This window comes from Strigops habroptila, chromosome 1 (assembly GCF_004027225.2).
Source record: "Strigops habroptila isolate Jane chromosome 1, bStrHab1.2.pri, whole genome shotgun sequence".
NCBI classification, from domain to species: Eukaryota; Metazoa; Chordata; class Aves; order Psittaciformes; family Psittacidae; genus Strigops; species Strigops habroptila.
Window position 1 is genome coordinate 130,184,110 of NC_044277.2, and position 27,384 is coordinate 130,211,493.

At 36.4% G+C, this 27,384-nt stretch overlaps 1 protein-coding gene across 1 annotated transcript in view; it reads left to right on the plus strand.

The window, feature by feature from the left end:
- Positions 1-18,037: 18,037 nt before the first annotated feature.
- The window catches only part of DNAH11 (dynein axonemal heavy chain 11), a 91,495-nt gene continuing 82,148 nt past the window's right edge, over positions 18,038-27,384 (plus strand). The window contains 10 exon segments of the mRNA XM_030484880.1: positions 18,038-18,186; positions 18,188-18,260; positions 18,380-18,407; positions 18,410-18,512; positions 19,277-19,393; positions 22,399-22,531; positions 24,099-24,146; positions 24,276-24,470; positions 26,025-26,102; positions 26,760-26,899. Of these exon segments, the coding sequence (XP_030340740.1) occupies positions 18,068-18,186; positions 18,188-18,260; positions 18,380-18,407; positions 18,410-18,512; positions 19,277-19,393; positions 22,399-22,531; positions 24,099-24,146; positions 24,276-24,470; positions 26,025-26,102; positions 26,760-26,899 (1,034 nt within the window). The 5' untranslated portion in view covers positions 18,038-18,067.

Below are 27,384 nucleotides of genomic sequence, written 5' to 3' on the forward strand. Positions count from 1 at the left end.
AAGCAATGGTATGGTTTGTGGTGTGACTGAGGGGGATCTGATCCCAAAGAGCACCAAAGGATGCTTAGCTTTCAGGGCCCAAATGCGGTCTTCTTAGATTGTCTCAAATGGATTCTTAAGATGTTAAATATATATATTTTTAAATACATATCAGACCCAGTCACAACTAAATCTGAATTTCTTTGGTATAGAGAAGTGTGTGTAATTCATCCTGTCATGTGCTCTGTGTGGGTTTGTGCAGTGTGTTTAAAAAAAATCCTGCAAACAAACAAAAAACACATTACTTGAGGGGGAAGGGGATTAGAAAAGAATGAGATTCTAAAATAAAAAAGTTAATTTGATATGCCTTTCCAAAGATGCTGGATTGCATTCAAGCATCCAACTTAGCTACTGGCACTTCTATTTATTTCTTCCTTTAGTTTTCAAGTGGCTACAACAGAGCAGACAAGCAGCAAGCTGTAAATAATAACAATTAAAAAAAAATATTTTCTCAGAGATTATCAGTTTTTAACATATTTAACAAAGGAACGAACTATATTTGGAAACATATGATCTGTTTATCAGCATATGCACATACTGACAGTATAGCTTGGTACAGTTCCAATCCTTATACTTCAGAAGCATTTTGGATGAGTTTTCAAGTTGAGATTACAGAAGGAGAACTCTAAAGCTTACTTTGCTGTTTGTTTTCATTTTTTTTCTTCTTTATTTTCTTTTTAAGCATTTAGCCATCTTTGAAAGCTTTTGAAAAGAACCTGTTGTCATGGAGATACTTAGCCTAAATTACAATATTTCAGTGGAAATGTTTAATGAAAAACTGGGTAACTGCAGACATACACATGATGAACACTTTAAAAGGTATTACACAATGCAAAAATAAAGGATTATTTTCTTGTTGGCTCATAATGGCTTAATTTCTGTTCTAATAAGCAAGCAGAAGAAGGGAATGAAATAATTAACAAAAATATACCAGTTACTTCAGGAAACCTTAAATAGGCAAAAGAACTGAAGGAACAAATACAGACATTTTGGTCCCGCACTTGCCTCTGTCTCACCTGTAAGTGTTCATTGCCACTGATTTAATGGAAAGTTAACAGCCTTTAAATAAGCCATCACTAATCACTGAACAAGTGTGGTCTGCAAAATGTGATCTCTTACTCAAGTCAATTTGAACATCCATGCTGTGCATGTGTACAGTTCAAATTTTCTGCTATATTCTGGAGGCTTCCTGTTTCTGTATTGAAATGCACTCAGTATTCTCAGAATTGTTTTTCAATAACTGTAAGATTTGCTTGATGATTGTTTGGATAAGTCAATAACAAACAAATCCAGGAATTTCTCTGCTTCAGGACAAGAGTAACATATCCCACATAAACAGTATTATTGTTCTACGGTGACAAGAATTTCAAAGATACTCATGGGGCACCTAGACATCCAAGTTATTTGAAAATTGTCCTCCGTCTCTGCCTCCTTTCCTCATCCTTCAGCAAACATGCTTTTATATGGCAGCACAAAGGATGGAAAACTCCTGTATGCGTATTAGGCACACCTGAATTAAATTATGGAGCAACAACAATTCCGACCGTTGACCACTGACATAGCTAGTAACATGCAAGGGGGGTATGTCCTCTTTTGTTCCCAAAGTTTTAATTGTTCCCAGTGTTCTCACTTCCTGCTTTATGCATCTTTTCTCCTTCTAGTTCAATTTGGTAAAGCTATGGATAGCTTAAAAATGGGCATCATACACAGAACTTCATTTAAAATGAATAATGTGGGGAACTAAAACTTTTCACCAGAATTTGTTTGTGAATTGCTGTCATTAAACTAATAGAACTGATTAGGTCTGGGTTTTATTTTGCAGAGTCTTAGAATGTCCAGAAGCTGCTTTTATTTCTCAGAAATGCGCGGACATGTTGAAATTCCTTGATCAGACCTACTGTGAATCAAAAGTTCAGGTGGATGCAATTAGTCAATTTAATTTAGACCAACCTGTAATTAAGCGTAATCCCCAAAATCGCCTCCTGAGTGTGAATTTTGATCCTAAGGTATGTATGTATAATTGTAACTAAATCTGTATATGATGTGCCTCTTTGACTTCATAGAATGACAGTAGTATTCTAGGGTATGAGTAAATCATAAAATCTTAAACCTTACTTATTTTGATGTCTTTGTTTTCCAGTCAGGAAAGCTAGTTGCCCTATACCTGCTCAGGACAGAGTTCTACTATAAGGAGTAAGGAAGGCTGTTTCAGTAGTAAATTGTTTCCCCAGAGACACATAGAAGAGTATAATAATGACAGCTCTTACCCTGTAAAATGTAGAGGTTCTTTAAGTTACCAGACTTCAAAAGCCTTTAAATCCCTACCCTTAAATTGCTGAATACTAATTAAAAGATGTCTCGTGTATACTTCTTATACTCCAGTCATCAAAAAGGTGTTAAAATACCTTTGTATCTGAGATTAAATTCAAAGTAAACAAAAAGGCATTGTGTTGAGGCTTCTGTGAAAGTATAAACATAAGATAAACTGTTTCTTTCCTTCTTCTAACTAGTGGCTAAGGCTGAAAAGGTGGAAGACACCAGCATCCCTCCTCTCACTGTGATGCAGCTTCATGGGAAAAGCATTCTGTGCTTCTGAAAATGAGTGATGCATGGGCACAAAAAGGACCGCACTGTGCCTTTCCTAGACAGCTTTCTTCTTGGAAAGCTTACTTGGAAATCTAATTAGCAGATTAGTCTTTCATGATTTAAAGCTATATATAGTCTAGGATACTGAAAAAAAAAATCAAGGCAGTCTTCTGTGTCTAGTATCCATGAGCAGCAGAATGAAGTTGCCCACTTCAGGCAAAGCTAATTGAAATTAGCTGAATATTTATCTCTCTGTTCTTGTGCTGTGAGCTTCCGTCTTGGGTGCCGTGTTGAATTCTATAAATCTGCACCGCAGAAACTCAATCTCTTAGACAAGTAAGGGATTATGCACTAAACTGGTTTTCAGAATAATATATGGTCCCTTAAAAGTTCAGCTTTGAATAATTTGTGAAGGATATGTATTCAGTTTGGTTTTATGTGTTCATATAACAAAATGCAAACCCAAAATAGCAACAGCCGAATGAATTGTAATTTTTCTTGTTAATCAATTTCTAGGGAAAAGGGATGTAATTACAGTCTTTCATCTGCATCTAAATTTAACCAGTTGGTATTACTGTCTCACTTACTGCAATAACAAAACTTCGTTCTGATGCTGGAATGACGTGGACAACATGCCTGATCTGTCTGAGATCAGGCAGGAGGTTATGGAGAGACTGGCAAATATTACTGACAAAGCCCTGGAGCAGAGAAAACCTTTTGCTACCTATGCATCTCCCTGGCTGGAGGACCAGTCTGAGTTTATGAAGCAATTGCTTCTCCATGATGGTGATTTAGCATCCATAAAGATGCCTCTTACTGATGAAGTCTCTCAACAGCCTCCAACTGTTAAACTGTTGAAATTGCAGTCAAAAATCAACTAGCCTTGCAATTAGCTATTTAGTGGGGGTAAAGAATTAGGGGAGTATATGCATTTATTTCTCCTCTGCTCTAGATTGACAGCTATGAAATCTTTAAGTTCAGATAAGCAACTTTGAAAACTTGAAAATTTTTGGAAGTTGATTTAAAGTGGATATGAAGCCTTTCAAAATGAGCTCACTAAACATTAGTAAGAAATGGAGCTGGATGCTTAAGGAGTATCTCCAGAGATTTGTCACTGCCAGACAAAATGGAGTTTGTGTGTGTATGTTTACATGCACTAAAGGAATAACTATAAGCTTGGGGTCTTTTTTACCTGTAAGAATTCAATAAGCTGGTTATTTGGTGTTTTTTCTTTCGTTTGGGTTTTTTTTTTTTTGGTTGGTTGGTTTTGTTTGTTGTTTGGTTTTGGGTTTTTTTGTTTACATGTGTTTGATTTTGTTTATTTGTTTTTTTCATATAGTTTATTGAATGTTTTGTTCATGGAGATTTGTAGAATGAGAAAGCTATTTCCAGGTCAGCTTGTTATATTTGAAAATGTGTTAAAGCAGCAGGAGTGAAGCTCTCTGATTTACTGTGTGGAAGATTCCCAACCTATTTTTGAATGAAGTTTTATGTGATTATACGTATAACAACTGAGTTCATTAAGTGTAAGTAGTATATGATTACCAATGATCCATAAAATTAATTATTTTACAGTTGACAAAAATTCTAGTAAAAGCTGTGACATAGAACACAGTTCATGGTTAAATAAATCCTCCACTGTAATTTCTTATTCATCGGCAGATGTTGGGGTATCCTCACTGTTAATAAAAAAAACAAACTGCAGTATGTTTCTGCTGTTTGTGATTTTTCTTTCTTCAAGATAATGTTACTCTGTTAAATAGGGATTGCCTGAAAAACGTGATGCTATTAAGAACAGAGATGTGTCACTAAAGCACGAAGTAACTCCTCTTAAGGCATCTCAGGTTGCAGTTATCAGAAGAAATGCACTTTACTTGATGTATGTTGAATTCTGGGATCAGTCTTTTTTTTAATCGCTGTTTTTTTTATGAGAATGTGATCAGTGACAGGTGTCATTACCTGTGTTTCATCAGGGGAAGCAGATGGAATTCAGGAAAAGATTTAAAATGGAAGCTCCCTTTCAGTTTGGTGCAGAAAAGTGTATGCTCATCTTGATAAGGTAAACAACATATTTGCTTGTAATTTTTCAGTACTAAATCAAATGATATTTCGGTTTACATATTAAAATATTTATGGGTCGGGGTTTTGGGGAGAGGTTTGTGTTTTGGTTTTGTGGGGGTTTTTTTATTTGGTTAGTTTGGGGTTTTTTTGTTGGGTTTGGGTTTTGGGGTTTGTGATTGGTTGGTTGCTTGTTGGTTTTGGTGTTTTGTTTTGTTTTTTTCCCGGGGAAGCTGGTTTAATTCTAGCACCACCAAATCTAGGTTTCTCTTGTTTCTCTTCCCATGTTGCATATACTCACCGATATATAAAAAAAGACATTACTTGCTCATATTCCTTATTCATGTTCCTTTAAAAACTCGGTGTAATGTGCTCTTGAATACAGCAGTCTGAAGTGGACTATTTAATTTATCTTTTCAAAACATTGTGTGGGGAATTTGTTAACATTTAAAGAACTTTAAAAAGGAGATTTTGTTACACGAGTATAAATTAACTGTTTTCTATGTGGCTTTTCTTTTTATGGTTCAAATGTAGAGTACCTTGTATGCCTCTTGGATGCTTTCAGAGACAATGCAAATGCAGCTTCTTAACCTCTTTGCAACAATTGCTCTCAGTTTATCATGTATACAGTATCCACAGATTTCACTGCCAGGTTTAGATAAGCTAAATATACCCTTTAACTGTACTTTGAGTGCTCTTTTCCTCTAAAAGGCAAATGAAGAGCTTGAGATGCTGGAAAAATAAATGTCACTGATGCAGGAATCTGCAAAACCATTTGAAGTAGCTATTTCAGACAGGAAGCAAATAAAGTTAAAAAGTACAGTTGCTCAAGAAACTTTGAGATATTAGTGTTTATATTAATGTAAGATTTTAAAAAAAATACTTAAACATATAAACCTAGAATGTATTTTGAATGTTGTATTTTTAATTTGGTCCTAAAAGTGTTATAATTTTTTTTTTTTAAGTTTAAAATACTGAAGATTTTCAAATTCCTTTTTTGAAATTATAGTTGCTATAGCATATGCAGAGTAAAAATATCCCTGTTCTGAAGTTAACCAATTTCAAGATAATCCCAAAACAGAACAACTATTGTAGTTTCATTTTGAGCTTTTTTTAATACCAATAACTTCCTTGAATCATTAAAATCATTAAGTAAAAATTCAGAAAGCCAGAAAATTCCACTTCCGAACTGAAGATTGTACATTAGAAAGCTGTAAAAAGCTAGAAGCAAGAGTCTAGAAAAGTCAGTGTACAGACCTGTATGGACAATCAGCCTTGTAAAGGTCTGTTTCCCTCAATAAGTGGTTTTTCATAGGCAAGGTTAAAAATATACATACTAGGTGTTCTTTCCATAATTTTGTGCACAGCATTTCTATTGCCAGGAGGGGGTGCAGCACAGTTTCTCCCAAATTCCCAGGTGCACCTGTATGTTGCCTGTGAATATAGCTGTGTGTTTAATAGCTCAAGAGAGGTATGTTTTTTATATATATATATACACACACACATATATATACATGTGTATATATATGCATGTATATATGTAATTTTGAGAAGATGGAATATTTTGTGTGCATTCTTGGTAGTGGTGGTGTAGGGTTGGAAAAAAATAAGGTCCAGGAACTAGTGCTGTGTGATGGGCTTTCCTCTGCATCCATTTATCTGTTATATAGCAGCAGCTTGTCTTTACCAAAAGTTGTTGACGCTTTTATCTGTACTTTCTGTTTCAGAGCAGCATTGACGATTGGACTAAAACCCAGTGGAGACAGATTAATGTGGAACAGATGGATGTACAGCTCAGAAGGTTTGCCAAGGCAGGTTCCATAGCTGTCCCTTTCTGCAATTTATCCATCTCGGTACCACCCCTTCCTCACTCTTCCCACCCACTTTGATGTTTCAGTGGATTTGTTACTCATGCCCAAACTGAACGTTTTGGAACATGTTTTGTTTTGAGGACTTTCCTCTACAACTTTATTCTCTTGGATGGGTTTCCAGTCTCCGTGGAGGTACATGGTAAAACCATGCTGTCTTTTCTCTGAGTTAAGGCAGTATGTGAAAGAATAAAGAGAATGGGGTTTATGACAGGCCCCTCCAAATGACAGTCATTATTTTTAGAGACAGGTGGAATTTGCAGGGGTTTATCTGATCTTCTTTTCAATATAGCTCCAGACTGCTGGGAACTGCAGCGAAGATGCTCTCTTTTAAAGGGAAGGCACTTTCTCTGGTTGAAGTATTTGCAATATTTTGTTAACAGTAGCCCAGAAGAAAACAGTTCCAATGGGCAAGGGGAATATGAAGCAAAAAAACCCTGTCCCAGACAGTTTGCAGGACACTAGAGGAATAGCAGGGGTTCATAGCACAGCAGAGTGTGAAAAGAAGGAAGTCTTGAACCTAGTGGGTATAAAGTTTCTTCTTGTTTACAGATTTGTTTAGTTCAGGAAAAAATTGAATTGCATACCTAATTAGTAGTGTTTTAAGAGAAGAATCAGACTTTACAGCAGGTGTCTTGGCTTAAATTGCTTCAAAATTAGGGACTCCACATAGCCAACTCTGCTACTGTGGGTTGTCATGCTGTGATAGGGATGGTAAAAGCAAGGAGAGGTTTAAGATAACTACACTCTTCTGCTTTTGCATCATTCACTGTGGCACATATGCCAGCTCCTGGAACAGAGAAGATGCTGATCACTATCCACGAGCTGATCGCTTGTGTCATGTTCATCATGCTAAGGTGTGCATATGAATCTCCTTTACTCCTCTGAGTGGTGGTTTTGAATGTATTGAATTTATGGATGCTTTTATCTGCAGTATAATAGTTAGTAAGAAAATTAGACTTAAATCATCAGGGCTGTGAAAATAAATGGCTCTGATCTAACTGGAATCATAAAATCACTGTGCAAATGCAGTGTTAATACCGTTCCATTACTTTAAGTGACATGCTGGAAAGTACATTTCCATACCTTTTGCTTTATCTGCCTCATAAACCAGTGACCCCAATAAAATCTTCCCTAGTCCTGTGCTAGAGACCCTGGTGATGGTCTTTCATGCTCTACATATAGATGCAGCAGTACTGTCAGGTATGTAGTCGAGCCACTGTTCCTTAGTATTCAGCGTATAAGTGGAACAGATTTAGGCTTCAGACAGAAGCATCTTGTGGGTTGACAAGTGAATTTGTGGTCTCTGCCTAGACAAAAGGACCTAATTCTCCGAAGGCAGACGTGGCTTGCTTAATTAGAGGGTTCCTCCATACCTGGGTGTCTCCCTGCTGAGCCTGAAAACCCTAAGCTTGAAAGGTTGTTTGGCTTGTTTGGGACAGGAGAATACTTCGCACTAATAATTTGTATTACATATTTATAGGAAAAGCAAGCAACACAGCTAGAAAATTTCCTGGATAATAAAAGAGAATGTTTCTTAATAGCGAACAAATGAAATGCTGGGCAGAGGTAAATGGAAGGTAAGGAAAGAAAGGCCATGAGAAATACCAGCTTACTAGTAATTTTTGTTAAGAATTAGTACATAGTGAGATTGTTGACCTGACAGTGGATAGAATGGGGAAAAAACCAGAGAGGGGTCCTAGAAGGTGGAAAGATGTATGATGTTTTGAACATATAGCTGTAAAGCCAAATAAGTTTGTATGAACCAAAAAAAAATTATTTCTATTTCTCAGGAAGAATCTCAGTGGGTTTTGTTCCTAGATTCTTAAAATTTGGATAACATTTTTTTAATAATTAAAAAAAAAATTAAAAATATTTAATTTCAATCATTTTTTACATGGAGAAAACTGGAAAGCTGAAAGAAAAACAGAGAGAGTATAACAGAATGTTTCTATTCCAATATACCAAGCAACTTTCACGTACAGTTTTAATAAAAGCACACTTTTAATGCAGAAAGCTCCTAAATAGGCCTGGTACAAAATCTTCTGTGATTTCTAAAAAAAAAAAAAAGAAAAAAAAGATAAAGAAGATTGACTGTTTCAAAGCCTCGATTAAAAATTTGAAGGATTTTTTAACTGATATATTAAAAAACTGTAACAAAAATGGCATGTACCTCCTCCACTCCCCAAGATTTCTAGTGTACAAATCCTGTGTCTGTAGCTTACATCAGATTCAGTGGCAGCTGTGCAAATAAACTTGCCTTTTAGTGTTAGGATACATAATATGTCACAGTACAAGACAAGGCATAACAAAAAAAATACACTAACATCATCAAGAAATACTTCATCTAGGCTGAATAAAGTCACAGTTTTGGTGCAAATCTAGTATGTCTATCCAGTATCTGGAGTGCATAGAACTTCTTTCATTGTTTTTTTTACTTGGATTTCATTTGAACTTGAATTTCATTTACTTCATTTCATTTGACATATATTCTTATGTCTGATTTTTCTTCTTAATTTACTTATTTTGCTCTCTACTGTCTCTTTCCTTTATCAGGCTTATAGTAGCAGAAGATACTACTCTGACAAGCCTTCTGGGACTCCAGCTTCATAAAGCAGAAATTAAAGCCAAAGTGTAGCTGATAACACTGTTAAAGTTTTGGGTACTAAAAAGTGAGAGTTGCCCCTTTTTTCCTTCTGTTTTTGCAGAATGGTGTGTAACAAACTGTTTGCTTGGTTGAGTTTTGTTTCAAGAAACTAACGATAGAAGTGAGTATTTTCATGTGACTTACCTAGGGAGCAAAATTCACAGCCTAGTGAAACTAAGTTCTTGTTTGTAGTATAGTTTACCATCACTCTGAATTAAATAATTTAAGTTCTCAACTCAAAACATGAAATGTGATATATATATATATAGACAGATGTTATTACTACTACTCTTGTCCCCAGATTTTGGCAGAAATCAGCCAAACATGGGCTGCCATGGAATTTTCTTACAAAGTGCATCACAGTATCACTCTTTTATTAAAGTCAGATGAAGAGCTTCTTGAAACTTTAGACAAGAATCAAGTAAGGATTTAAGTAATAGAAATATTATTAGTATATTACTATTATTCACTCCCTTGATACACTTGGTTAGTTAAAACATTTTCCTGAATCTTTATTGCAGAGAGTTACGTTTTCTCCAGATATTAGTCCTGGGAAATTCTTTGTATGCTATGTAACTATATATTCTAAAAGATTTCCTGTCTCCATGTAGGAGTTCAACAAGACTACAGCTTCCTAAGCTTGTCTTTTATTAGGGTTTTGTTGGGGTTTTTATGTGTTGTTTTTTGTTTGGTTGGTTGGTTGGGTTTTTTTAATAATAATATGCTGTCCATTTGCAGTGTTTAAAGATTCTTTTATGATATATGATAATAACAAGTTACAGGAGAAATTCTTAAACTCTTATTAGCTCTAGTTCCTCTGATAGATTATTTTGATTAGTGCAGTTTTTTGCTGGTTTTTATTTTGCAAGGTTCAGCTGTAAATTATTTTGAAAAGTAACTATGCGGTATATTTCACTGAATCAGTGAAAGGTTGGTAAAATAAATTAAACATGGCAGATTCTGTAATTTTTATTTGGATGGAAGTTCAACTCATGTGGTCTCATCTAGAAAGTATTTTCACTGTCTCTGAAGAGATCAGAAGCCAGCTGCCTGAAGATGTAAATGGATTTGATGAAATCAACAGAGACTTCAAAGTTAGTAGAGTTAGTGGGTTTTCTCCATTATATCTTGCATTTGAATTATTTAGAGTGGGTAATTAAATATTTTTTTTAATCAAACCATACTGAGTGTTTAAATATTTCTTTGATTGGCTTGTTTCTAACCTACTGAATGAACATTATTATGAGCGTTTCAGGCTTACTTGGGAGCGTATCAGAAGTGGATTTTTCATTCTTTATTACTAAAATCAAAGTAATTACTTGCCTTGTTTTCCTTTCACATGCACTGGCAACTGCTGCTTGACACTTTTTATTTTGATTTATCTGCAAACATCTGCCCTGTCAAGTAAGAAATTTTGTTCTTGTCCCTTACTTTCTAAGACTAGACTCCTTGGAAGGTTGAAGAGGAGTTTGCTTAGCCAAACTCACCTTTTCAGGGACTTTTCTGGTAAAATTCTGTTCTTTTGGGTTCCTTGGTCTGAATAAGTAAAAAGAACATATTCCCTTTCAGCTTCTAGAAAGGAAACATGTCAGGTTTGCCATCTTCCCTGTTCCTTACAGCTGTATTCATCATTATTTTAAATCAAAAGTGTATTGTATTGTTCTTTATTACTGTTGGTCTGATTTTTTTTTTTCCTTAACTTAGAGGAAATTCTTGACTATAAGGTGTTTAAAGGCACATGTTATAATCTCTGTTTTCTTTTCAGGCTTTGTCAAAAAGCTCTGGCTGACTGTTTAGAAACCAAATGCACAGCTTTCCCTCACTTCTATTTTGTTTCTTCAGTAGACTTGCTAGACATCTTTTCAAAAGAAATGCATCCAAAACAGGTGAGCCTCTTTGCATATTAATGTACTTCATTTTGCCTACGAAAGGCAATTTTTCCATCTAAAGAGGCAATAGTATTGTAAAACTGCACCTCTGCTTGAGTGTTAATTTACTTTACAAATGGGAACACTTTGTGAAAGGAAGGTAGTAAACATTTCACACAAACACACCCCTAGAACAAGTACAAGGTGTTCAGGAAGGAGAGATGAAACCATCATTCTGAGGAGAAGTGATACAAATCCTGTGCTGTGTCTGGCTGGAAATTTAGCCATGTGCAATTTGCATTTACTTGGGCTTTTGGATGGTAGGTTTGTAGGAATTAGAAATGGAAAAGGTCAATGAGATCATCAAATCTATGCTTCTGTCAGGGACTGATCAAATTTCAGGCATGCTATGTGTAGTGATGATAAGTAAGACTGAAAGATCTATGGGCTCTGTTAAGCTGTTACTGACTGAGCTGCTGACCATTGTATGAGCAATGTTTTTGTAGCTATCCTTCTGGTTTCCTCCCTTGAACAACAATCTGCTAGGTTTTTTGACACTTTGAGATCGATTTGTATAAAAGCACAGGCATTTTTGATGTATTTCAGAAGCTTTATACTGTGTTATCTACATGCCAGATGATCCTCCTGGCCTCAGTGTCTATCCAGCCATGGCCATTAATTCTCTGAGTGCTAGAGTTATTGGTGTGTCTCAGGCAAAGCCTTTTTATGAAAGGATGTAACAGACAACCCAATACTTTCCAAGAGGAAAGAGGAGTTATGAATCTTGAACACTGAGCCTTTTCAAGCATGACGCTAGACTCTCATAGCTCCTTCACATAACTAAATCTCAGTGATTTGTTTCATTTACTCATTGCTATACACCACATATAAGAAGAGCAGCCAAACAAATCTCCTGTTCTTGTTGTCAGACATAGAAGATGCTGGTGTGTAGACAACAATCTTCAAACTCCATGGTCTTTGGAGAGGTGTGTAGTTATATGTGGCATTTAGACCTGAATTGACAATTTATTAAATAAGCATTAGCCATAATTAATCACTATTTCAAGACTTCCCAGTTTCATATTGAGCTATCTTTATCCTTCAGACTATTCAGACACTGACCATAATTTAATGTTAATTACACTATTCACTACTTTATCTGTGACCATTTCCCCACAGCTTTTCCCATAAAACCTCCTGTGTAGCTATCATGGAATAGTTAGATAGTGTAGCCATGACATAAGTATTCTTATCCATTCGATTGGCATAAGTGTTCTAATACTTAGGGAAAATAATGGGGTTTAATTTTTCTATTGTCTTTAAAACTTAAAAATGCTGACTAATCAACTGATCATTCAGTGCACCTTTTTTGCTAAGATCAAGTGAAGCACTGTGTGCTGAAAGCATTAGGATAAGAAACACAATTGTAAGATTGGTGCAAAGATTTAATGTTATCTAGTTAGTTGCTAAGAACTGTGTTAAAATTTGCTCAATCACCAAATCTTATGTATAACGAATGATAGTCATTCACTTTAATACATACATGCATTAATGTGATTGATGCAATCTAAGGTGAATGGTTTCCTTACACATCTGGTATTTTTGGGTACAGTCATCTTACCAAACTTTTTTACAACATTGCTGATCTTAAATTTCGTGAGAATGTAAAGGGTTCTATAAATGCTGCCTTTGGGATGCACAGAAGAGAAAAGGCATATGTTCAGTTCCATGTTGAGTGTAGATGCAGTGGCCAGGTATGTTGAGTTATGTGCATACTCATTCTGGATTTTGCTCTCTTTGGGATGTAGATGAAATAGATACTTTCAGTGGCATGGAGTGATGCTTTTAAAAATGTAAATTTAGGAAAAATAATAATAAAACCCCCTTACAACTGTGTTTTTCCAAATTTCAAAACATTTTGTGGCCCCACAAACTGTAATAAACTAATAATTTAATAAATTGTCTAGCTGTCCTTTGTACATAAGGGGCTTTTTTGTTTTGTTTTGGGTTTTGTTTTGGTTTGGTTTTGTTTTTAAGAAGTGTAAAGACTTAAGTGGGTAGGAGCAATGAAGAAGAAAAAAAATGTGCTCAAAGCCACAGAACTGATGAAGCCTATGGTTGAATTGGCTTTATTATACTTCCTCTCCTGTCCTTTTATTTCATCTTCCACTATACTCTCAGATCCCCTCTCTTGTCCTTTAGCACACAGCATTTCATACTTACGGTTCTCTCCTGTGCCTCCCATCAGCTGAACAGAGTTTTAGCTGGTTTTGAGCCTCATATTTGCTAATTGACTAGCCAGTACATGTGCTAACAGGGTAGTGGTAGGTCAGAAAGAACAGATCAGCAGCTTCTGAGACAATAACTTATTGTTTTCAGAACAGTGCTGAATGGATAAGCATTCACATTGCATAAAATCAATGTTGCATGTGGTTCTAATGATTGATTGTCTCAGCAGGGAGACCTCAGGCTGAATGGACAAATATATGCAGCTTGTCTCTTAGAGATAGTTTCTCCAAGATACAGCTATGTTTGAGGGCACAGAGACACGGGAAAGACTGTATTGTCTGTGCTTACTCTGTGTGAACAGAAAAACTTCAGATTTTCGTATTTGGAGTCCTAAGACAGTATGCCTGTGTGTTCAAGTCAAGTGGATATGTAAAACAAAACACTGTGTTATCTCAGTAACTGGAAAGGGCTCCTCTGATCTAAATCCTACTGAAGAGGCAGTAGGAGAGAGAAAATGGAAGTAAAAACACCACTCTCATTGCAAGTTTGTAAAGAACTCTGATATAAAGAAAATATTTTGTAAAGATTAATGAGATGAGCTTCCTGTATTCATAGGATCATAGAATAGTTTGGGTTGGAAGGGACCTTCAAAGGCCATCTAGTCCAATCCCACTGCAATGAGCAGTGACATCTTCAACAAGATCAGGTTGCCCAGAACCACACATATTGTTAGCATAAAATGTACCATTTATATTACATGCATAAATTAAGGCATGTTTGGGTTTTTTTCCTCAAAAGGTAGTATTGGTAGAGTCTTAGCTGCAACACCTTGAGGAAACTGTATACAAAACAGTGAGTTTCTGCATCACAGAGGTGATAATGGCCTATGAAGAGAAGCAGAGAGAACAGTGCGGCTTTGACTACCCAGCCCATTGCACTTAATGATTCACAGATCTGGTGGGCTTTGGATGTAGAAATGGCATCTGATAGGCTGGAAGAAAGCTTGGCATCAGGACTGGAGGATTGCTAGAAGAAGCAGTTATGGACATTATCTTTTTGTTTAATTCTGTGAAAATAAGGACAGTGTGAAAATGGTCTCATAAAAAGATACGAGTGGTATATTTAATAATTTTAATCCTTTAGTAAATAAACTGCTATCAGCATCTACTGAAAAAAAATGCCTTTTGCTTTCGATTTCTGTTATCTCGTGAGCATTTTTATCACATCTTAATTTCTGGGTTTTCTGAATGATTATTCTGAACTGAGATAAAAGGTAAAAGCAAAGATACTGCCAAACATCAGCCATGACAGTGTGGCAAGAACAGAGTGTGCAACTAGTACGCATGCATATATTAAACCCATATATTTGTGTAAGGAAACCAAAACTGTTGGGTTTGTTAGTGTCAAACCAAACAGTTTACTTCTAATATCATTAGTTTTAGTCACACTTCAGAGGGGCACCTTGTGCCATTTGATTTTTGCTTCACCATTGTTTACCTCCAGCTTCTCTCGAATGTTTTTGTCCTGGTGTAGGTATTCTTCCTTTGTGAAAACTTTAAGTAGTTTTGGTGTTTTTTTCCAACCTAGAATATCTGCCGAAGCGAAATACAGAATTGGAAAGACACTTTAAAGGGGGGGTGGAAATCTGATAGAGATGCCTAAAATTATCCCTGTAATTGAGAAGGCGTATAAAGGTTAAACTTTGTTTGCTGCTTCTCATAATACAAGAGCTAATAGGGACTACCTCAAGCTATTAGGTAGCAGACTGTAGAAAGAGTGGCCTAGGAAGGATCATGTGGACCTCTGCAGATGGCAGCTCACTGCCGTAAAGAAGTGGAGCTTTGGGTGTGTTAAAAGAAACATGCCAGAGATATTTCAGGATGCTTGATAATTTCATTCAAAACGTTGCTATTGATATATCCTTCATGAGATTATACAGAAAAATAGGAAACTTGGTGAAATTGCCTACTGGTTTTATTTTTGTAAACATTTTCAAAATCTGTCAGGGCTTAGGCTGCAATTCTCAAATAGCTTGTTTGCGTGGAGTATTGCCTTCTGGACCTTTAACTCTGTCTCAGTAAAACCAGCACCAGTAGATGTTTTTGTATATTATAAAAAATAATACAGAAAATGTAATGTTTGAGGTCTCACTAATTCACTCATCCACTTTTAAGCTGGAGTTTTAAAACATGTACAAGCATAGTTCTGTCTCACACCAGCTACCCAATAAATTATATCTTCCTCATAAGGTTAGTTATATTTGCCTTCGTAGAATTAGATGCAGTGGCTGTATGGGGTTTTTTCCCTATTAATATGAAACCTGAAAAATTCCAGAGTCAGCTGTGTAATTCTGTGTAGTCATTCATACTATTTTGTGATCTTCATTGCTTTGCCTATTTTTGAAATGTAAGTCACTGATCTTTCCTAAGTTCTATTTTCAGTTTGCTAATAAGTGTTCTCATGCAACTAGTACAGTTTCTGCAGAGTCTGGTGCATATCTCTATGGAGATCAGAACCAAAAAACTTACAATTCAGCTTCATGCACATCTTCCTATCCATCCATTCCTCCTACACTACCTGGTTGACCATTTCCAGTATTTGTGTTCATATAGATTGTCATTTTTTTTAGCTGTTTAAATGTCTGTTTAAACCTGGTTTTCTTCTGGCATCTCATGTTCATTATCAGTGAATTTGTACATACTAGAAGCCAGTTTTTGTGGTGATTTAATTCATGGTGTAGGCAGAACTAATTTTTAGTAGCGATAATGGTAGATGGTGCTGTGGTCTGTCTGATTTTAAAGGGGTGCCTAAATCTTCTCAGGTTATTTAGAACAGTAATAAAGTCCATTTAGCTGCTTGGAGAACTTTACTGGGGTGATCAACTGAAAATAATTTACACCATAGATGTCCATGCCAGAAATGTATTAGCAAGACTTGTACCTCAGAAGATGTATATTTGGATCAGCTATATTTTGAATGCACAGTTTTAATGGTATTTACAGGAATTAATAGTACTTAAGCCAAGTTTGGATCTGCCTTTGGCCACCACGATGGTGGAGGTGGAATAGGTATAATCATGAAGACAGCCTATTTCAGAGCTGTGTGCCATGCCTGCATTTTTATGGGTTATTGCCTTCTGAATTTAAAAATTATCTGGAAAAAGTCAAATGTTAACTTCTATCTTACTTCTGGGAATGTGTCAAACTTCTAGTAGGCTTTCTGTGAGCAACGAGATTATTTGCTTTAAATTTCAGACCATCCTTCGACATCCTGAGGATTTTTCTTGTGTCTTACTCTGTCGTCAGTTGTTCGATATGTGTTTTGCTCTCTTTTTAGAGGCGTACATGTGCAGCTCTAGAGCAAGGCACTCCTCTCCTGTGGTGACTCTTTATAAAGGCACATAATTACAGTTCTGCGTGTTTATTTAAACAAAAAAATTCTCACTCTGTGTATAATTTTGTTCAGTTAAAACTAAGGTGGCTGGCACATGTTGCTGGTTTGAATGCAGAAAACATTTCACTGGATGCAGATTGAAATAGGAAAGAATTCTCATTTTCCTTCCGAACTCCTAAGCCTCAGAAATGAAATGGATTTCTAAGATGGCATTAAGATAAGAAGAAACAAGGCTTGAGGGATAAAGTGAAACTCATTCTGGTTGAAGTAATATCTGCTCCCATGCAAAGACTGTGTTATTTGTAAGGAGAGGTTTTGACTTAATAAGTGGCAATGTGTTCTGCTGTAACAGCTCTATTAAAAAGATCTTGCATTACACTTGCACCTGTAGAAAAGCATAAATGCCTCGAGGTGTGTCTAATCCTTTATAGTTGGTTGTAGTAGTTATTAGTCATAAGTGGCTAGGAATGAGGTGTAAGACCTACTGATGACAGCTGTAGCTTTGTGATGGGTTGCATCTCTTTCATCTGAATAGCTCCTACCTGGCATAATGGCTCTGCAATGGCTTTTTAGGTCACCAGTTCTGGAGCTTTTGCTTGGCTATCATGCCTATGCCGTAGATGGGATGACGCCCAGAAACACTGTTTTGCCAACATGTGTGATGCTCAGTTTCAGTACTTTTATGAGTACTTAGGAAATACCCCTCAGCTAGTTATTACACCTTTAGCAGGTAATGACTGTTACTAATAACAGTGTCTGCTTTATCTGTTTCACTGAATAAAAAGTTAAATGTTTCTTAGAAGTTCAGAGTTCTTTCGTACCTCATTTACTTTATGAGGTTATTAAGTCACAATATATTAGAGCATGTGTGTGCATGTAGGTGTGAATACTTAAGTAATGGTATGATTTTAGTGTCCATTATTTTAAAATAACAAATCTTTCTTGCGTAGCTTAATTTTTTTTTTTTTCATGTGTTAAAGTCCCAAACCACTACATTTTGTTTTCACATCACATTTCCCTTTTTCTGGAAATGTTTTGGCTCCAGATTGAAATTTCTTGTCAAAATCAGTGATTCAGAAAGATGCACACAACAGTCCTGAGGGAACAGTTCTGAGGGCTCGTGTCTTTGAAATTGGAAAAGCAGCAGCTAAAGCCTCTTGTTTCCTGTCCTGTGTGACCACTGATAAGCTATTCCTTCCTGCTAAAAAGTGTTGATGTGGTTGGTTTTCAAATCTAAAATAAGCATTTCTCAAATAGTGCCACATCATGATTTTACATGAACATGAAAGAAGTACCTTAAATTGTAATGAGAAAGTGGACTCAGACTAAATCTCCTATGACACATAAGGCTTGAGGAAAAAAAACTCCTGACATTGTAGATGTTCTTTGCAATGCTAACAATAACTTTTCTCATGTTAAGGCGTTACATTACACTAACCCGGTCTCTCCACCTAACGACTGGTGCTCCTGCAGGAAGAACCAGCACAGGTGAAACACATCACCAAAGATTTTGGCCGTGCCTTTGGTAGCGTGATATACATCTTCAACTGTTCGGAGCAGATGGTTTACAAGGTGAGAGCTGTTCTGCCTAACAGTACCAAAATTGTTGTTTAGTTTCTTTTTCCTGTCAAGTACATTGGAAATTGTTGCTTTCAAGAAAAAAATGCTAAATCTTTCACTTTTGATGTTAGTCTATAGGGAATACCTATAAAAGTTTGATCCAACAGGAGCTTTGAATTCTATCGCATCTCAGTAGAAGTCAGTGGTGACAGTGCGAGTAAAGACTATCCACGATGCAATTAGGAACAGGAAAAAGAAATTAGTATTTTAGCAGTGCTTCTTTGTTGTCATTTTCAGGCTGTAAATAGTGAACAACAAAGCCTTCTTCCAGTGTTCCTCTGAAATAATTTGTAAGTGCAGTGAGGGAATAGATGGTAATACTAAATCACCTGTGTAATATACTACCTTAAAGTAACTTCCTCTTCAAAATGTAGCAATAAAAGCAAGTGAACTCCTGGCCCTCCAGGAATCCAATTAAAGCTTCAATGTTGAAACTATGGTCTCGTTCAAGCCCCACCATGTGAAATCATTGCATCATATGGGTGAGAAGTTTGGTGGGATTCAACTTTTCAGGTTTTCCCAGTGCTTTTGAGATGTGCCTTGTGTTTCCACTGTCCTGTGTTCTCCTTCCTCTGCTTCCTTTACTTAGTGTTGTCTCCTGGCCTTTTCAAACCCATGACATTCCTACCAGTCCCGTTTATTTCACATGTCTCAATAGATAATTCCTCCTATAGACATACTTCAGTCATAGGCACTCCCTGTTGCTCTAGCAGCCCAGTTTTTTTCTTCCAAATTCAGCGCTGGCCAGAGCAGTCACGGATTACTAAAAGCTGGTGCCTACTAGGGAAATGCTTCTGTTTGCTCAGCTCTAATAAACTTTCCTAGACATTCATTTTTGGCTGTTCTGAGGGACAGGATCCCGGCCCTTTGCACCTTTGTCATCTGTCCCCTGATAGCTGGCTTCGTAGAATACAGTTGTTTACATCTAATCCATATATAAAATTTTTGTATTACCTTTCTTATAATGGATTTTTTTCCTTGGTGAAAACATTACATTAATCAGTTGCAATATTTATTACCATGAACCCAGGATATGTAGGTCAAACAGAACTACCTGAAAACCTCAAAGATCTGTTCAGGCAAGTATGTTATAGTGAACATTTATGGTATACTAGTATATCAAGTCCACACTTGCAGTACCTATCCCACTTTATGTTACTAACCTTGCTTTGCAGTGAAGTGCAATTTCTGTTTCCTTTAGAATTTCTGTGAAAAAAAAAAAAATCAATATTCATGTTGTGCCTGCCTGTACACTGTAATGACAAGGGAAATTAAATGTATAACTTGTTTTGGATTTTTTTTAATCTACTTTAAATTTTAAAAGTACCTTTGAACACATGGAACGTACCTAAATATGTGCAAGAATATTCACTGTTTTGTGATAAATAGGAATCCTTAAAGCTGGCTTAGCCTAGTAAAAGGGCCATTTGAAAAGTGCCTAGTTATCACATTCTTCCATGGGTGTAGATATGTAAGCATTCATACATGTTTCATAACTACCAGTTGAAAATGAAGCTGTATACTCTTACCTAGTAAGTTATTGAGTATGTGATTGTTGAGAAGAAGAAAAATTAATATGCTTTTGGACACTGTAGGACAGCCCATTATCTTTTTTTTAAAAACATATCTGTTTTAGATATTAACACTAATATTTCAAGGAATAAAGTTTTGAACTTAAAAGACCTGACTGCATTTTGCATGCTGCGCTTGATGAATTTGTATCAAAATGGTGTTTCTGAGAGTGAATTAATTCCACAAGCAGTTGCTCCAGCAGGATGGGCAGTAAAATGATGCCAATTTATTCCAACAAAGTGTTGGAGCTGCACTTAGAATGATGTAGTAATGGTCTTTGACTTAGATGGTGCATGGCTTGATTAAGAAAAGTTGCTTGAAATCCTTGCTCTTGCATTAACACTTTTCACTGATTTAATCAAGACTTGAGAAAAAAAATTATTCTGTGATTTCGTTTTTCAGCATACTCAGGTTCAATGGGGCAAGCTGCAAGGCGTTGCCACGCTGTCTGAAGAGGCACAAGTATAGATGTGATATCTAGGATCTGCTTCTCTGAGCAGTAAATCCCTTTGATGTTTAAAAGATAGAAACTTAGAGGAGAACCAGGCATCACTGCTGCTTCTGTGAGCAGGTTGAAACACAGGTACCACTTCCTTCTGTATTAAAACTGCATCAAGAGCTTGGTGTATTTTAGTATTTCTGCTTTAGCCATAGAATTCCTGACGCCGTACTCCATGATTTCACTGCAGAAAGATACAAAGTCTGCTAAAGTTAAAAAGCTGTTTCATCTTTCATCAGACACATCTCATCCCCCTGCCAACCAAACATCCTGCTTCAGATGGCAGGACCAGGCAGTAGCAGCAATTAGCTTTCTTTTTCTTTGAGCCTAAATTGCAATGATTTGTAACAAGCACTTAAGTAACATCTGTTTACAAGGAGGAGGTTAGGATTTTAATTCCTGGGCCTCTATAAAAGCTGTTGCTGAATCAGACCCCATAGTTGGGTCTCAGCAAACGGAAGGAGACCCTGAGAAATGCATCCTGCTTCCCCATAACTGGTTTTTGTTGTTGGTGGTGGGTTTTTTAGTATTTCACAACTTAGCTGTTGCTTTACCAAGCCTTCTCATTAACTGCCATGTAAGAAGTCTTCAAGACAAAGCAGGATTGGTGCACACCAAGGGTGTGTAAGGGATATGAAGAGCAAGCAGTATGAAATAATATTAATTAACAGTATCTCTACTGAAAATGAAAGTAAAATTATTGCTTTATTTGCTGTGCTTTCTATTATGGTTTAGTTTGTTTTCAAAATATATTTGCTACGTAGAGCCAAAGTGTTACCTTTAATTGGTTGCCACATAAAATAAAAAAAACCTTTGGAATTAAAGTATGATCTGCTGCATTTGGGACTGAGGAGTTCAGTTCAGTAGCTAAGGTCTGTAATAGCTTCTATCCATTGTACAATGCACAGGAAAGGTGTGAGGTAACTGGTAAAGCATTGGCTCCACATATTTGCCACTTAATAAAATCTCACAAGGGAGAGAAGATATATTAAATGCTACTAGCCTGATATTTATTGTGCAAGCAGTTGTTCTATTTGAATAAAAGGTATTGGTTATGGTAGATAGGAGAGCATATAATTTTTTATAGTTGACTGCAATGCATACAGCAGCCCTTGTTTGAGCGTATGAAGAAACGCTTCTTAGGGAATAGTTTACTTAAAAATAGTTTAACAGTGGAGTGCTTACTCTTTTTCTAGACTCCATGTTACTGTTTTCTGTGAGAAATGCAGTGCTGGACTAAACCACTAGTCTGCATTTTGTCATATTTAAATATGAATGGGGAACAAAAGAAATCTTCGTATTTGTCAGTAGTAAGAAAAGTCCTCTAAAGGACAAATTGCTGTTTTGTAGCTGCCCTGAACACAAAATTCAAGATCTCTTCTCTGCTACTATGCAACTTAAGTAGTGATTTTTAATGAGGAAATTGTTTAGCCTTTGCATTATTGCTTTGTGCTACTTTTTTAAGCGGAGATTTTTCTCATTTATCTCATTAAAATGGCTGTGGTTCTATTATAAAAGTTTTAACTGAAGGTTCAAAGGTGAAGCCTGCAAAGGCAACCATAACATCATATAAAAGCATTAAAGCCCTCCCAAAATTGAAGTCCATTAAAAAACAATGGTATTTTTAGCAACGGCAGGGTGTTGCACTTGACTTCCAGTCCCTGTACAGCTGCTGGCCGTGTCCTCCAGTTGTCAGTGGCAAGTGACGCTGCCGCAGGTGGTGCCTGCTCTAAGTTTTGGTAGTACCTGTCTTGCAAGCGCTGCGTTTGTCGGCTGCCTCCTTTGTGTGCAGCAATGTTACTGAATACTAACAATCAGTAGTGCCTAATTAGCTCCTTTTGCTTTGAAGTAAGGTCCTTGTTAGCTTTGACTGACACTCTTAATTGTGACTCTCTTGAGCTCTGTTTTTAGAAATGTTTGCACACACAGTCATTTCATTTAAGTGACTTATTCTTATCATGTTTAAATACTAATCTGTGCTTTTTGGATTATGGGGTTTGTTTTCTCCCTCAAACTCCATGCCATGGTTGTCCCTGACATTGAACTGCTCTCTGAAATTATGTTGGCTATTAAGGGGTTTATTGATGCATGTCTTTTAGCCAGGAAGTTTATTACCTTGTATACTCTCTGCAGGGAGTTGCTTTCTAAACAGGTGAGAGTCTCTTTGTGCTTCTGGGTTTGATACATGTTAATTAACACATACTCTGTACCAGTGTAACTGGGAGATTGTATAATAATAGGGTGAGGTTGTGTATATAGTCTTACCTTTTATTTTGAAGACACTTTAAATTACATGTCCATCCTTATTAAATTGTCAGATATGAATATAGAAGAAAGTGCCTTTCCTCTGATCTTGGGACATTTGTAATGTGTTGTTTTTTGCATTAAATGATTGTATATTGCTGCTTCATACCTGATGATGGCTGAACTACATTGTGCTGTTGTGGGATACCTATATTAGAAATAAAACTGTCTGTTGGAGAAGAGAAAAACCTTACAGCAGTGTAACAATTATTCTGAAAAACAAATAATATACTATTTGGATTAATGTTTCTTTAAATTTTCCCCAGTAAAAACAGTGGAGGACTGTTTGAAAAATGGATATAAAGCATTTTTAAATAATATAATTATTATACTAGAAAGAATTAATATTCACAATAATATTCATAAAAATCTATAACTTGCAATACTTGGAAAGCATGTCATTTCTTCCCTGTATGTATGCTCTTTACTCATTTCCAACTGCATATTTTTTTACAAGACATTCTGAATATTAGGTTTTATTAGTGGAATAAGAACTCAGAAAACCCTTCAACTTTAAGCCATAAACTTTAGCAAGCAGGGCCATTATGAAAGCGATAGCAACTTTATTTTTTATGCCAGCATAATTTTGAAATAATCTCTAAATGTCCTGAAGTTTTCCTGGCTCATTCTTACAATATTTCTAGAGATAATAAATATAAATCTTGTATATCTTCAGATGTTACTATTGTCTGTTTTACCAAAACAGGGATTCCTCAACTCTAATGATTACTTTGTCCTGGAGTCCTTTTTTTAAATCAGAAAAATCATTTATACAATTGTTTGCCACTTCAATATTAATAATAGTAATGATAATAATATTAACATTAACATATAAAGCAAAAGCTAGAATGTTCTTAGGATTTTTTTTTTTTTACTTTTTAAATCTCATTTGGTTTACTATTAATGGAAATGGGAGAAATAAATCCCTTTGACAAAAATTCTGGGCTGCTGAGGAAAATATGCAGCAGTTCAGAGAGCTCTGAAAATATTGGTCCAGTGTTGGGGCTTTTATGACTTTCAATATACCCTTGGGGCACTAGGATCCTAGCCTATGAAAACTGTTTCAGAACAGATTTGTCATGGCTTCCAGTACACATGCTGTGAAGGAAGACACTTCTGGTCCGGTGGTGCCATTGCAAATAGCCTGGGTGTCTTAAACTCCTTGTACCTGGGGCAATCCACACAGCAGGCTGCTCTAAAGATGGATAGCTTGCTCTTTAACAACACATCAGACAGCAATACAACAAAAAAAAAATTGAAAAAAAGAAAACCCAGCTTACCTAAAGCTCATTAAGCTCAGTATATTCCTAAATTTCCTGTTTCCCTAATCAAATCTATGTTTAACTTCTTTTCCTAGGTGTACCATTTCTAAGACGTGGACATTAACTTTCATTGCAGATACTCAGCATCTTTAGTTCCTCAGAAAGAAAAAACAAGGAGACAAGAACAGACCTAAGGACCAGGTAAAATCTTCACTAAAAGCATCTAAGAGTAGGAGCCATTTCTGGTATTTTGCCTTTGAATAAAACCAGAATCCTAAAAAGAGAAAGATTTAATGCTCTTGCAATATGTGGTTTACCATCCTTTTCCAGGTGCTTATGCAAGCCTTAAGAGACTTCAATTTGCCTAAAGTAGTGACAGATGATATTCCAATTTTCATGGACCTGATCAGTGACCTGTTTCCATCTCTGGATGTTCTGAGCAAGAGGAACCTACAATTTGAACAGATGGTTAAACAATCTACCCTGGAGCTTTACTTGCAGCCTGAAGAGAGCTTTATTCTCAAAGTAAAAGAATTCATTGCCTTTAATTACTCCCCTTAAGAGTTTCAATCAAAATAATTGCAAATGGGTTGTATTAGACATGAAGGTTATTTTTGAGTATGTTACAGTATTAATAAGGTGTCCTCAGTGTCTTGGTATTTCAAAGGCATCTTGTCATGGCAGTAATGCTCAACAGTATGATAAATATGCCTGTAAGGAAAGACATATCCTGTTCAAAAAAGCTGTTTACAGTGACAAGCACGTTTGCTTACAGTACCAAGCATTTGTACTCCATAGCAAATTAAATGTTAGTGATTATTTATAGGGATAAGGAGAGTAAGGGAGCAAAAATGTATAAATAAGAAGGTGTGGATTTGGAATGTACATGGCTACATGTGACTTTTGTGTGTTCAGGTATTTCTGTGTAATATAATGCACAATGTGCTATACAAATTAAGAACATGCATGCACATGTATGTATGCATGTATACTCCTAAGAATTAGTTGTCTATAAGCTAAATCTAAACACTAATTTTAGTTTGAATTACAGACAGGGCGAAAAGGTGAAATTTAGAAACACTGGTCAGTATACGGACCAAATAAGAAGTATGTTTATTTGGACTACTCAATATATTCCCATCCTCCTTCAAGGAACATCCACATCTGCTGTATGTGGTAGTCTGCTTCTTACGTTTGTTAAGGTATATTGAAAACTGAAATAACCAAGCTGGTTAAGTGTGATTGATCTCAGGATTTATAAAGGATTTTCTGTTCTTGTCTATCTGGTTCCATTATCCTGGAAGAAGGGTGAAAGAGAATAAGCTGTTCAAGGCCAGGTTGGATGGGGCTTTGAGCAACCTGGTCTAGTGGAAAGTGTTTCTGCCCATGGCAGGGGGGATTGGAACTAGATGATCTTTGGGGTCCCTTCGAACCCAAACCATTCTATGATTCCGTACCTTAAGGTATTATGAACTTTGCAATTGGCCTTCTGTAGAGTATTTTGATTCCTGTTAACTGGCTGAATCAGAAGATGAGCACCGAAGAACATGGACTTTAGAAAAATCAGTGTGGCTGCTCTTTGACAAGACAGAAATCCATAAACAGACAAGCTATTTTCATTCTGTGGCTCACAGAACTATTTATTTGGCAGAAATATATTACTTTAGTGAACTGATATTGTATTTTGCCAAATTATAGTTGCACAAATGTTCTAAGGGTGGAATTCTATCTGCTAAATTGATGACAAAATTGTGATGACTGTCCACTATTCCTGGGTTGGCACAATCCTACAGGACTGTGTGGCTGTCTAGCAGAATACGATTTGTTCTCGTTGAGGTAACTGCATTCGTTAATTTAAGCCAATTCTCTTCCTATTTTCTGGGAGACAAATAATGTTGCTTGATACAACATCAGCTGAGCTGAGGCAAATCTGCCAAAGAAGGTGTAAGTTCATTTTTTCCTGTTAAAGGGAATAGGAAAGTGGAGGGGAAGATAATTTTTGTGAATAATTGTGTCTCTGTAATCAGAAGGACAACAGGAGAGGAATGGCACTCACTGTGTATCCCTTCTGTGTGGTAGGTTGTTCAGCTGGAGTTGCTACTGGCAGTGTGTTGCTCTGTGTGTGTTGTTGGAAATACAGGGACTAGAAAGAGTGAGGTACCTGCCTACCTATGTAGCATGTTTTCTATCTTAAAGTGTAAAGAAATTGCCATGGCTCTTGCAGAAAACATTCTGTGTGTTGCTCTGCCTTAGGCTGCAATGTAGTAACACCCTGTTCAGGCTGTCCCATCAGCCATATGATGCAAAGTGGCAAAGCTCAAATGTTATAAGCAAATTCTACATTTTGTGTTGTTTGCATGTCCCAAAGGAAAATTAATTGTGACATCATGTAATGAGCATTCAGTTTGACAGATCGGTTAAGTAATACTTTTTTCTGGAAGAAGAAGCAGGATGGTTTAATTAGGCTTCTACACAGAAATAGTGGAATATATTGCCAAAACACTAGACAAATACTTCTAATAGATAATGCTTGCCCATTTCTGCTGCTAAATTTTGGCAGCTGCATGGATTTTATTCTCCATGTAACACTTTCTATTAGAATCAACTGTAGAGTACAGCCATACCAGAACGGGAGTCCCTTAGTCTTAACGGAAATATGGGACTAAGCTAGCACAGAGGAATGAGTAAATTAAGGTGAACAGTTGACTGAGCACAGGGATTTGCAATCAGAGACACAGCTCAGAAGAAAGCCAAGGAAGATTCCTATTGTATCAAAATTGGGTTACTAACGTGCAGCCTGTTCCTCTGCTTCAGGTGTTGAAAGTTCTTCATCACACATACATGAACATGAAACAAAAGCCTGTGCAGAATGACCCTAACCCAAAAGTTCCGACAACTGATGAACTATTTGGTTTTATACACCATGCAATCCAAGAATGGAATGATGGCAAGTAGCAAACGTTTTTATTAGGACCTGGGGGCGTTGTTCTCTATCAGAAATGGACAATGACAGAATTCAGAGAAGGCATTGGACTGAATTCTTGTGTTTTTCTGTGTTCTGATGCAATGAGATGTGGGTGCATAGCACTGGTGGTTGTGGAACATCTGGATGGGAAGGCAGGGCAGGATGCTAGTAGGCAGAAAAGTACTAGCCTGAACAATGCTGATTCCCCTGTGTTAAAGGGCAAGTTATTTTCTCCCCAGACCCATGAAACCTCCCCTTTCTCACTCATATCATTAAGACTAATGACATACTCTCCTGTAATCAAACCAGAAATAGGTCATTATTACATAAAATGCAGTCATTTTGCTGCATCAAGTGTTCACTGAAAACATTTTTTCATTTTACTTTGAATAATCACCTAATAAGCAAGCAAAAGAAAAAAGCATGGGTTTGATGCTACAAAAGGTTCTTGTTTCAGTGATGCATTAAGTCTTC